This window comes from Struthio camelus, chromosome 3, assembly GCF_040807025.1.
Source record: "Struthio camelus isolate bStrCam1 chromosome 3, bStrCam1.hap1, whole genome shotgun sequence".
In the NCBI taxonomy this organism is placed as follows: Eukaryota; Metazoa; Chordata; class Aves; order Struthioniformes; family Struthionidae; genus Struthio; species Struthio camelus.
The window spans coordinates 38,429,349-38,442,601 of NC_090944.1; the positions used below are offsets into that span (position 1 = coordinate 38,429,349).

The following is a 13,253-nucleotide window of genomic DNA, read 5'->3' on the forward strand; positions in this document are numbered from 1 at the left end:
TTTTTTGCTTGTTCATTTTGGTTTAATACAAACGATGAGGGAAGAAATAGGATATAGCAAAGATGATAATTCTTTTTGCCTTGATCTAAGCTACTTGATATGGGTAAATAGATGGTACCTGAATTCACCTTTGGAGCTAGAGGAAAGATGCTCAGTCCCCAGATGATTCCTTGTTTGTACACCTTCTTTACCTGCCCCTGCTTTCCAATCTCCTTGTGCATGTGTGTATGAAGGAAGGAGGCATTACTGAGTTATTCTAATTCACTGGGAGAAATTCTACCCACATCACTCTATGCCCTTTTCTCCCTCAGGTGGTTTCTCCCTCAGTCTGCCATGAGGCAGTCATATGGTTATCATAAAAAAATATATATATATTTCTTCCCAGTCAGCTGTCCTTTGGAAATTCTTCAGTTTTTACCCATCTTCACATAAAGATAAGGATAACAGATACCTATAGTTATAAATTGCTTTAGATTAAAAGCACTGAAGAGATACTATCATCTGTAAATTAAGAACACTGACTTTTCATGTATAAAATCCATTTAGGAAAAATAAAAGTTTCCATAAGAAGAGAAACGTCTATTGAAATGTGTCTCTGTGGGAAGATTTTTCTGAAATGTTTTTAAGTAGCAGCTTATTGTATTGTCAAAATAATGTGGATGAATAGTTTCCTTGAATAGACTTCTGCTGGAGCCTACAATTGGATCACACTTTTAGTATCTGTCATTTTAGAACTATGTTTTTGGTTAAAGCTATTATAATTTAAAATTTTCATTAAAAGAGTGGCCCTATCTTCTACTACTACTGAATAGGTACAAGCAATTACAGAATAGGTACAAGCAAAAACAGAAGTTGCTGAATCAAGATAGTATTAATTAAAAATATGTAAAAGATAACAAGGAAAAAGTAATTATATTAAATTTTCTTCAAAAGTTCAACAGTGATTACATAGATTTAAAAAAAAAAGTAGTTTCAGCACTGCCACTGCAAAATAAAAGAGAGAAGTTAATCGACATCAGAGTTCTTGCAATAACTGACAAGTCAATAGCAAATGACAGAATTTAACACAGCAGGATTTTGTGAAAGAGAAAGATCTCTAATGTTCCAGTGCTCTAATTGTCACCTGTTCAAATGATGTGTTCAAATGATATCCAAATTTCTCAATTTGAGGTAAGGTTGCAGTGCTATCTTTCTGAATTTTAGAAAATATCTAACAGAGTAAATATTTTTCACTTTCTGCAGAGCCAATATAAAGGGATTTCTTGTACTGCCATTATTCATGGCAACCCTAGGAAATATAATCCTTTTCCTAATGTTTGAATGCCAGTGGAATGAGTGTGCTGGATGGCTATTATTAGAAGCAATCCACAGTAACTTCTTCAGCCTTCTATATTTTGGATTTTGGATCCTGCAATAATAGATCTTCATGAAATTTCATGTCTGATGGAGTTAATTTATTAGGATAGGACAGCTGTGACCTGGCCTTCCTGATCTGACTGAAACCTACTGACATGCTGCATTACACCATGTTTTATTACCTAACAATTTTTAAAAATGCTGCTAGTATAGTCAGTAGTGCATGGAAGAAGCAGCGGCACAGAATTACACGCAATGCTGTTAGGGCTTCCTTGCTGACATGACTTCAACATTATTTGATACTCAAAATTAAATATTTAAAGTACAGGTGTTCCTTTGTTCCCGCTAAAGTGATAGCCCATGGAATGCCTATAATTTGTGAATCTGCAGAAATCTCCAGATTTGTACTTTTGAGAATATATTTTAAAAATGTTGGAATCCCCTACAACTCCTTATTAATGGGTTTTTACAGTTTTCAGCCTCATTAGCACAATTTAGATAGTAGAATTGTCCATGATGTGCCTTCTACTGACAATCATAGAAGTATATCCCTATATAATGGCCTCTATATACACGTATTTTGTTGCTTTAGTTTTCTTTCTGACTACAGAGTTTGTCTTTCTCTCTTAATCAGCAGTGTGATGGATGTCATGTCAGATTTAGAATCTGCCAGGAGTTCTAGGCTGTCTTCGTTGTCAGTGAATATGAGGAAACTGTCACCATTGAATAACTGACTTATATTTGTTTTCCTGTGCATACAGCATTGCATTTACCTATCTTAAAATATATAGATTTTTAAGTAGTATAGCCTATTAAGAGGTTCAGATCAGATTTGTTTATTATCCACTATACTGTCCTTTTTCTGGGATGCTCTGCACATTTCAACAAAAATAATTTTATATTTTTCTCCATGTTAACAAAAAGAACAAAGGCTAGTTGTTACGAGTAAGCTGCACTCTGACATATCAGCTATTACAGAGGAGAAGGTCACTTTCCTAAGAAGTAACAATTCCCATCTTCATCTGAAACAATAGAATCACCACTAAATGCTTCCCATAACTAAGCATTATTATCCAGCATAAAGTTAATATATATTCTTTACAGAGTTTTCTTAACAGAGGCACTGTATTGCTTAACATAACAAATGTAAATGGGATAACTATTTATATTGCTATTATTTATAATAATAATTAGTAATAAAAGACTTGTGCCAATAACTGACTGCTGCAGCAACTCTGAAAAAATAAAACTATACTGTTTGAATTCTAAGTATTTTCTACCCTTTAAAACTAAACTAAAGATGAATTTCAAAACATAAATCTATGTTTAAATTAGATTTCAAGACTCAACACCTTAATTTTTTTCAGAATTATTTTGCTTTTTTCAGATGGACACTTTAGTACAACTTACACAAATCCATTGAATATTTCAGTACCTCCAAATCTGCCTTTGCTGAAAAAAAAAAATCAGCAACAAAATTTTTCTCAATTTAGCTTCAATTATCAAATTATTTTTCAGTGTATGTTTTTTGATAATAGAATCTTTTTTTTTTGTGGGGAAAAATGAAGCAACATAAAAAAGTTAGAATTAAGAGAAGTAACAAAATAAAAAAAAATGCTGGAGAGAATACATAATTTGTTAATGTTTTTAAACCAAATTTAACCCTTTTAACTGATGTAGAACTGTTTATTATCCAAATAAAGATTCCGTATCACAGAATGACCGTGAAGGAAAAGGAGAAGCAAAAGTCTGAGTTGCTTGTTCATGTTCCTGACGTTTCAAGCGTGATATATGTTCTCAACAAAAATCCCAGTAATTTGCACCAAACCCTTTAATCTTCTTGCTTTCCTCACTTTGTCTAATCAGTCTTATTTGTCAGTCCTCCAGGCCTGTCATATATGAGTTCTCTAGCAGATACTATATCCTACCAGTCACTTCCGTAGGCATCAAAGTTTAAATAGAAAAATCCAGCCTTTGCTGTGCCAACTCATTTTGCCATATCTCATAGCCTGATTCTGTATCTGCTAAGCAAGCATCACATCTTATACTGGTCATAAAAGCTTATTTTTGAGGTTCATATGAAAACATTTACTGTCAGATACCTATTTTGCATCCGTATTTCTTTGTTTGCTTTCCTAAAACTGTATTTTTCATTTTCTCTTCAAGCTTAATATTCACTTTGATGTCCACATGTCACACACATTGTACTCTGATTATTAAATCTCTTTTGTATCCTAATTCTTATGCTGCAATTTTTGTTATTGCTTGATGTAAGTGGATATAAGAAATAAATAGTTGAAAAGAGTTAAAAGCATTGTTTTTGTCTTGACTCTAATATTTTTATCTTCTAATATTTCTAGTATGTAGATAAGTTAACTGGGAGACACAAACACCTTTAAATCAGTATACTCTTTTCATGACCCCGTTTATTTCAGTGCAAGCAGAACTGAGCTCAGTGTTTCTGCTTGATTCATCTGTTATCAGCAATGCGGAGAAGTAAACTCTCAGAGTAAGATAATTCCTAGGCATCTATTTTATTCTTATGTGGTATATTCAACAGAGCAAGTGCTATATTCTTTTAAGGATGGCTGTTTCAGTACTCTGTGCAAATCTCTGATGTGCAATATTTTACAAATTACTTCAGGTTTAGTGTTAAAGAGGATCCTACTTTTAAGTCCTATTATTCTGATTAATATGTATTTACAGGCAGTATGACAAATAATTTTGAAAATATAAATTTTAAAAGCACATACTTTATCATACTACTAATGCAGTGAAGTCATTATTAATACATTTCTGGACTCTGAATCAGAATTCAAAATGGAGCAGATGCAATGTATTTATTTCTACCTAAAGAGTACTTATTAACTTCTCATCATTTACACATATTTACTTTATCATGCTCTTAAATGAAACCCTCATTACAGAGCTGTCACAGATCTGATTACGTATCTGTGGAAGTGCAAGGAGCTGAGTAAGTATGAAAGGTGAAGCTAAACAGCTGCTTCTGGCAATTAAGAACAGAGACTAAGGGAAAGGGCAAGATGCAGCAATCTAGGAGAGCATGATTCAGTCGACAGTGGTACAGATCTCATTCTTAGTGAGATGTGAAAGGTATATGATGCTATCTAACATGCTAGAACTTATACACAGATCTAAGTGTAAAAATATAGCTTGTCCACCTCAAACAAATGACTGGAAGCTCTTATATCTTTTTCTCCATATATAAATAGGAGTAACAACCCTTGGCGACCTGTATACAGCAATTTTCCAATCAGGTAAGACTCAAGGAACATGACCAAACACAAGAAGTGAAGTGGAAAGCCTTAGGGAGAAAATACCTATGCCTTTTTAGCTTTTGTGACTACAGGAAGGCTAATGAGATTTGGACTGGGTGAATAATTATATACAAGGGACATTCAGATTCAAGTTAAGCTAGAAGAGGAACTGTTAGGATCTTCAGTGCACCAACAGGCTCTAATCGGCCTGAGCAGCCTACAATCACCTTTCTCTACAGTTCTCCTCTGCAACCTCTTTCGCTTCTCTCATAAGCTCAGCTGCTGGTGTTCAAGGTCAGCTCTGATGTGGCACAGCTGTGTTAACCTAGGATCAAACTGCTGTAAAAACAACTAAGTTGTGAGAAAGAGCTGTGAGAAGCTTCACCCGGGACCTCCACTCGTGCACCCTCCACTTATTTGCTCATGAGTTGCACTTAACCTCAAACCTTTGCCCTTGGTCCTTGTCTGAGTTATTTTGTAGGTATGCCTGCACCCAGCCTTGTACCCTGATATTTCTGACACGTTGCCTTGACCTCAGACCTGTCTTACTACTATGGACTTGTCTGGTGATCACTGAACTACTGGTTGAACCCTGGCCTCTGGCTCTGCTCTTCTTGTGAGGGTACTGTTGCATTGTGCCCCTTGTCAGTGAGGATGCTGCCTCTGCCTGCCTTGCTGTCACCTTTAGTTCCCAGATCTCCTTCTCTTACAGAGCAGCCTACGTTTCCTGCTCCCTGACACAAGCAGTAATAGTAATCCTAATATATTTTGTCTGAACACCTAAACAGATAAGTGCAGCTCAGAACAGCATTAAGGTATTATTTATAATGAAGACCTTTTCATCAAGCGCTTTTTGAAAGGATGATTAATTCTGAGAATTTTGTGTTGGACCTATGCTTTGAGCTGTTCATATACTCCCCAAACAGTCATACTCTCAGAGGGCTCACCTTAAAATAAAAATAGGACCTTGTAACTAGAGACCTTTTCCAACTTCCAGATCTCCCTTGCAATGTTCCAACACAGAACAAATCCCATTTCATCTCATCCCTGAAAGAGTGCAGGGGATTAAAACTTCAGTTGTGCTACTTTTGCCACAACACTTGACTTGGAACACATCTATTCCCTTCAGGAAAAGTATCATTTACCCTATGGAGAAACTGAAAGACTGTATATCACTTTCTGTAGTTGCAAAATGAGTGGCTTTTAGAGTACACTTTAAATTGTTCCCAATTCCTGCAACAAGGGAAACTACTATTCCCTCTCCTTTGCCAAGCTGTGGCCAGGAGAATGTGGGTACATGATAGACCTTTCTCAACATTTTTGGTAGATTCTTTGGGTGTTAAAACAAGAAGAATTATGTTTTTGAAAATTGTCAGTTAGAACCAACCTCACCACACTGCAGTTTCATCCTCAAACTTTTAAGTTTATATTAGATATTCCTTAAATATGCTTATGTTTAAATTACTAATTTGATTCTGGTTAAAATAACAGCAAGAGATGTACTCAATTCAAGCAATGTATTTTTAAAGACTGCAACATACCTGTGGTTATCATCTATGAGGATAATAGCACTGGACCACAATTAGTTATATATTCTTTCTACTATAAAAATATTCTTCAGTTCTCTTCCTCGATAAAGTATAAAACACAGTCTCAATAGAAAAGTAATAAAAAAAAAAGCTATATTACCCAAGAGGATACTCCTTGTGTTATTGATTTAAATAAATAACAAACACCTAAATGTGTGTCCCTCTTGTCTCTTAGAATAATGAATGCATTTCAAGTTCTGGTTGTCTGGAGCTTTTATACTTTGGAGCATTGAATTAGTTTAACATATATTAAATTACTTACAGTGAATCCCCCAATTATATTAAGACACAATCCTTCATTCAGACAGTTGATGCTGAGCAGCCTGCAGTAGTCTATTACTTCCTCACAGTTCTTTCCAGTGAATCCTGGCATGCAGCTGCAAAGATACAAGTGTATTTTAGAAGATTTGCATTTTAAAAGTTAATAGCATTTAATTAGATTCTATAATTCTATTAAATAATGTTCTTGCAGTAACAAAACAGACCTTATATGTCATTTAAAATATACAGACCATTTTTGCAAGCAGTTAACAATCAGTCACATGATTCTGGATATTTTTGCTTCTCCACAAAATAAATTTTTTCATTAATTAAAATATTTTATACCACTAGTTCATATAATCTTCCAGAAACCAAAACAACCTTGAATGAAGTGGTATTTAATAGGTTTGTAAACGTATTAGAAGGGATGGTTTTATTAAACCATGAGAGAGAATACTGAGAAATATGATGATAACTGAGACTTAAAATAGTTAGCATCAATCATTACTGATGATTAGCAAAGAGTATTCAATAATGACACACTTAGGTATGAAGGAACAATGTGAGGAACCCATGCACAGGACAACTCATGGTTGCTTTTGTGTTTATTTAATTATAATACTATATTTTATTTTAAAGAAGAAAATTAGCATTTTTTTTTGGTGATAGTTTGCTAGTTCTATGGGGTGACAATGCAGCCATGGCTAACGCTTCTATGGTAAAAGAAGATGTAGACTTTTCTTCTGCTTTATGTCACCACTTGTCATTAGTAGGAGAAAATCATTTTCTTATCTGGTTCTCCAGTGCTAAAAAAAAATTCTTTACACAGTAAAAAAGATGAGATTCAAGTAGATAGTAAGAAAATTTTATTCAAAGGCAATAATGGAACATTGCAGAACAAATAAATATTTCAGTCTTCCTCAAAATGCACAAAAAGTAAAAACCAGACTGTAAAAACTTTCTTACGTCTTTTGATGGATGTGTAATTCCTGTCAAATTCACTCCTGCATATATTTATATACATGATTAGCATGTTACTCTTTTCAAAGGATCTTTATGATAGCACAGAAAGAAAAGGTTTAAGTAGCAGAGAAGGGAAATGACCAGTTAGCTGAAAAATTCTGTTTATGAAGAAACTTAAATATAATAGATAGGAAGTTTCTTCAGCATATTCTAAGAGGTACTCTGTTTACTGACCCATTCAGGAAGCTGAATATCATGAAGATGATACAGATCGTTTTGTTTTTGTCCCAGTGGGTGCAATATTCAGTTGTGTCACTTACATTTCCCCATTTTCAAAAATAATGTCATCTTTGGTTTCATAATCCATGAACCCTCTCACAGCTGAATAACTTACACCGGTAAAGGTTATATTTTCAACAGAAAATACACTACAGACAACATCATTTAATAGAAAATGTCTTAGTTAACTGAATTTTCTAAATCAATTAAAGAATTCTAAAGATGACTAATCAGTGGGTATGGCTATGTGTTTAAGGGATGCACAAAGACAATCTATCTAGCATGCCCAGAAGCATAAGTCTAGGCTCTGCTTAGAACTTCTGAGAACCTTGGTGGAAGTTGTGGAGGTTTTCTGGGGACCCTGTGAGGAACTACAGGGTGCTTGCTGCAGATAGGAAAGCAGAGCTAGGCAAGGACAGCTAAAGGAGGCCTTAACCTCTCCTGGGAAGCTCTAGCTAGGCGTAGCTGCTGCTGTTGAGCTCTGTTTGTTACCTATGATCAGAAGTTGGGGCCTTTGTTCCAGCTGGTCCTTAATTAGGGTGGGTCAAGCACCCTGTTAGTCAATGCTAGAGAGAGGCCTATACAACAGCCAGGCCTAGAGTACAGCTCTCAGAGTGCAGCAAGCAGTAGTAGCAGTTTTTGCAGAATGCTGTAAAGAAGGTGCCTTTGTCTCCTGTCATAGTAGTGTACACTTCCTCAGATATGGTTATTACATGCTGCAAGTGTGTTCCTCAGTAACTGTTGGAGTTGCTATGTCAGCCATGTCAGTGGCTTCCACCCAGACTGACCTTCTGATAATGGGTGCAGCTCTGCAGGTCTCAAATTACAGGGAGCGCCTGGGGCTTGGAGTGTCTTTGTGAGGCTGAGGCTAAGGCTAACAGTCAACTTTTCCACAGAAGATGTGCTGTTGTTAATGTTGGCAGGTAAGGGAGTTACAGGAGGAAGTAAGCAGGCATAGCATCCGAGAAGATGAGTGATAGATAGATAGGATATTCTCAGACACCCTACAGCTTCAGGAGTCTCAGCCCCCCACAGCAGTGGAGATGCAGGTGGGCTCTGTGCCATGTGGAACAGTAAGCCATAACTCTGTAGAAGATGAATGTCTGGAAACTGGTCACTCCTTGTGTGAGGAGAAAGGCTTTTGCTCCTCCTGAAGACTTGCAGTTCATGAACAGGTTTGAGGAGGAGTTGGGCATGGCTTCAAGTGAAGCAACAGAGCCGATGGACACTGAGCCACGCAGGAACACCTAGAAGAAGTGGCAAGTGATTGTTGTGGGTGACTCCCTGCTGCAGGGGACAGAGACACCCATCTGCTGACCTGACCACTTCTCTAGAGAGGTTTGTTGCCTGCCAGGGGCTCGAATATGAGATATCATGGAAAGACTGCTGAGACTTGTCCACCCATCTGACTATTACCCTCTTCTGCTCTTCCATGTGGGCACCAATGATACCAAGTGCAACTTGGTAAGTATTAAACAGGATTTCAGAGCTGTGCGGATGATGGCCAGGGGTCTGGCGGCCAGGTCATTTTCTCCTTGATCCTGCCAGTCAGGAGAAGGATGGGAGGAGGACTAGATGGATTCTCTAAGTAAACAACTGGCTGGGCAACTGGTGTTGGCAACAAGGTTTTGGTTTCTATGACCATGGGACCCTGTTTGAAGATTGACAGCTGCTTAGGAGAGATGGGATCTACCTCACTAAATGGAACACATGCATCTGCCAATAGGCTGGCCAACCTGTTAAGGAGGGCTTTAAACTAGGAAAGATGGGGGAAGGGGAGAGTTATAGAGACCATACGGTCAGCAAAACAGGGCTCAAGTGGGGATACCTCCAGCAATTAGATGCAGCCAAGGGAGCACCCACAAGACAAGACTACACGGAATCTTCTCTCAGCGTCCCGGGAAATTGGCAAGCTTGAATACCTCTCTGAAGTGCCTGTACACAAATGTATGCAGCATGGGGAATAAACAGGAAGATTTAGAGATCTGTGTGTGGCTGCAGAGCTATGATCTCATTGCGATTATGGAGATATGGTGGGATAGCTCGCATGACCGGGATGCTGCCATGGATCGTAACATGCTTTCTAGGAAGGACAGGCCAGGAAGGCAAGGTGGGGGATTCACCTTTTATGTGAGAGAACAACGGGAATGTATTGAGCTCTGCCTAGGGGTGGATGATGAGGAAGTCAACAGCTTATGGGTAAGGAGTAAGGGACAGACAAGCATGGGTGATTCTGTTGTGGATATAGCTGGACAGCCAGAAGTAGCTTCAGGGTCACAGGCCCTGGTTCTCATGGGGGACTTTAACCATCCTGATATCTGCTGGAGGAACAACACAGCACAGCATAAACAATCCAGGAGGTTCCTGGAAAGCACTGATGATAACTTTCTGACACAGGTGATGGCAGAGCCAATGGGGAAAGGTGTACTGCTGGACCTTGTACTACCAGAAGAGGATGTGCTTGGAGATGTGAAGGTTGGGGGTCGCCTTGGCTGCAGTGATCATAAGATGGTGGAGTTCAGGATGCTGCGAAGAGGAGGCAGGGTAATAAGTAGGATCACAACCCTGGACTTCAGGAGAGCAAATTTTGGCCTCTTCAGGGATCTTCTTGGAAGAATCCCATGGGATCCGGCCCTAGAAGGAAGAAGGCTCCAAGAGAACCCACTTCCGACCCAAATTAACAGAAATGTGGAGGCATCCTAAGATCTGTGCTTATTTTTACTGGCATTGGCTAAGCCCTATGAAGCAGTTAGAGCTCTTCCTCAAAATACTAGTTTTTCCAAATACTACTAAGCAGAAAGCAACATCTTACCTCACAAGCTTACAAAATCATAGGTTCTGTTAGCATATCCTAAGAAAAATTTTGAAATAGTAGCGGCCGATATGGGACCTTCAAGATGTTAGCCAACACTTGCTGTTTTCTTGAAAGGAACCATAGGAGTTTAAAAGTATTTTCCCTTTCTGTTTTATTCTGCTTATACAATGTGAACAGAGGCACTTATTGGGTATCAACTTGGTGTGTCTAAAGCTAGTTCCCATATGAGTTAGAAGCTGAACCATTTCTGAACAGTCCTCTCAGTGTCTGTCTAGGTCTTTAGATTGGTCCTTTTAATCTGGTCCTAGGAAATAAGTACTCCGGATGGGAAATCTGTTCTCACCAGATCTGTCAATTCTTCCTCTCCTAGATGACGTCAATAACTGGACAAGACTCAGGCTGCCTATTAAGCCTGTCTTTCTCCAAGCTTCTGCTTGAGCAGGGGGATTGGACTAGATGATCTTCAGAGGTCCCTTCCAACCTTGGCCCTTCTGTGATTAGCTTTTTGTGAAGTACTAAATGGGCTGGATATCCCTAGAAGGCCTGGATAGTCTACATGCTGGTTAAGTATGGGACCATGTGGACAGAAGTAGGTGGAAAAACCTTCTCTATCTAGATGTTTCCAAGACTGCTTTTTAGGCTATAAAGTGTTTATAACAGAAGTGATGTGGCATCTTTTTTACAATTCCTTTGAAAAATGTCGTTTAAAAACAAATCAATCAGAGTAAGCCAATTATACATTTTTTTTTTCTCAACTATAAAATCATGTGATATCTGATATGAAAACAACTGAGAGAGCTCCTAGTTTTCTTGGTTGTGTTTATTTGGGTAATCTTTAACTGTTTTATAAAATAGATAATTTAATAAAACTTTTTTTAGGTTTCTTCTTCTAATTTTTTTATTTCCTCATTTTTCTTAGTTTCAGTTAGCTTGTTTTGCAATAGACAAGTCAATGTCAGAGAAAGTAAGTGTAAATTAACAGTAGGAAAGTTGACAGTAAATTTCCAAAGATAATAGTAAAAAACAAACAAACAAACAAATTTTCTCAGAATACTCTTTCCCATTTTTCGTTGCTTTAAGTGTCACAGAAAGCATGGATAATAGAAGCAGATACAAAGTAAACAATCATAATTTATTGTGATGGATAACCTGTCCACTACCTATTTGAATTCACTTTAAATTTTGACATTTAAGAAAAAAATGTTACTATCAGATTCTTATCACAAAGTCGTGTATGTTATCAAGACTGAAAGAATGGAGTTAGGAGACAAAGTAGTCATACATCATAACTGAAGTAAATAAAATTAAATTGAGTATATGTTTGGAAAGGAAAACAACTCCTTTCCAAAAGAAGAAAGGGTAAGTAGATAGAAGCTGAGGCAGTGAAGAATGCAGCCTGGGCCTTAGAAAAAGCAAATAAAATGCTGACAGCTAAAACAAAATAAAAAAGGAGTAAAATGGTCAAGTTAACTCTTATTGGAATTTGTGATGTAAGTGCCATTACAATCATTTAAAATGCTATTCAAAATAAAAGTGGATCAGGTAGTAGAGTTACACTATATGAAAAACATGCTTTTTGCGGATTAACTAGTTATAGTCATAATCTACATTATCTGAAAATGATTATGATAAATACAGAAATTACTGAGAAGGAAACAAAACTTTAACTTAAAACTTTGAATGACCAACTCCAAGCCTCTTGAAAAAAGGAATATTGTTAATGGTACCCTTCCTTTGGGTAACCTGAATTATAGAGGGAGAATGATTCATACTGTCAGAAAGTTTCCAAGTGTGTGACTTAATAAACTTGAAACTGTTAAACCACTGTTCTTATTCCTTTTCTGACATCCTCTGTTATCCAGGTAGCTAATGCAAGACATAAATTTGCAAAGACAATTTTTGAACCTAAAAATAGTAGAATCTGCTGACAGTTGGTCCTATTATGATTCTGTCAGCTATAAATTTTTAAGGAATAAGAAAGGAACTGTATTTACTTCCTGGAAACTAAAAATGAGCTGGAAGAGTTAATAGTCTGAGGCAAACCTAGGGACACTTATTCTAGCTGGTCACTCACAGATGACCTAGAAACTATTTAAACTTGATCCTGTAATCTTCCCACCTCTCGTGATCACTGTTGTGCTCTCATGTTCACTCTGCTAGTTACATCAGGGTAGGCTGGAACTGCCCTTTCAAGAACTTTGCATCTCCTCTACATTTCAACACCCCTACTTGCAAGATTGCATCTCTCACACCAAATTCCTTAATCTGGTGGTCTTGAGTAAAGTATCTGATTGATAGTCCCTCAAAAAGCTTTTTCTTATCTAAATGAATTCCAGTGGTACAGGCATAAAAATACACAGTTTACAGTTTTAAAGTGTTTGTGAATAAGCAGTAAAAAATATATATTTTATTTTCAAGATACAAACATAAAGGAAGATTTATGAATTTATTAACAATATACTTTGGAAAAAATATTACAGTCACTAACTGGAGCCTTTGGGGAGTGAATTCCAAAATCAAAGTTGAGTAATGAAACTTCAGTTACAACGCTGCCATCAGGAATGGGATACATCTTTATCTAACTTTAAAAGTCTATGGTTTTAGTATCTACTGTAGGACTGCAGTCTGGGCTTTCTAGGTACTCTGAACAGAGAAAATTGGGAACCCCCAGAAGGTGTTTTACCTCCCCTTTGGAAGAGTTAAATCACCTTC

General features: G+C 37.2%; 1 protein-coding gene across 1 annotated transcript in view; it reads right to left on the reverse strand.

Moving 5' to 3' along the window:
• EYS (eyes shut homolog) overlaps nucleotides 1-13,253 on the reverse strand; it is a 1,042,686-nt gene that overhangs the window by 860,485 nt on the left and 168,948 nt on the right. Inside the window, exon 7 of the mRNA XM_068937477.1 lies at nucleotides 6,486-6,600. Within this exon, the coding sequence (XP_068793578.1) occupies nucleotides 6,486-6,600 (115 nt within the window). The remainder of the gene's footprint in view (nucleotides 1-6,485; nucleotides 6,601-13,253) is intronic.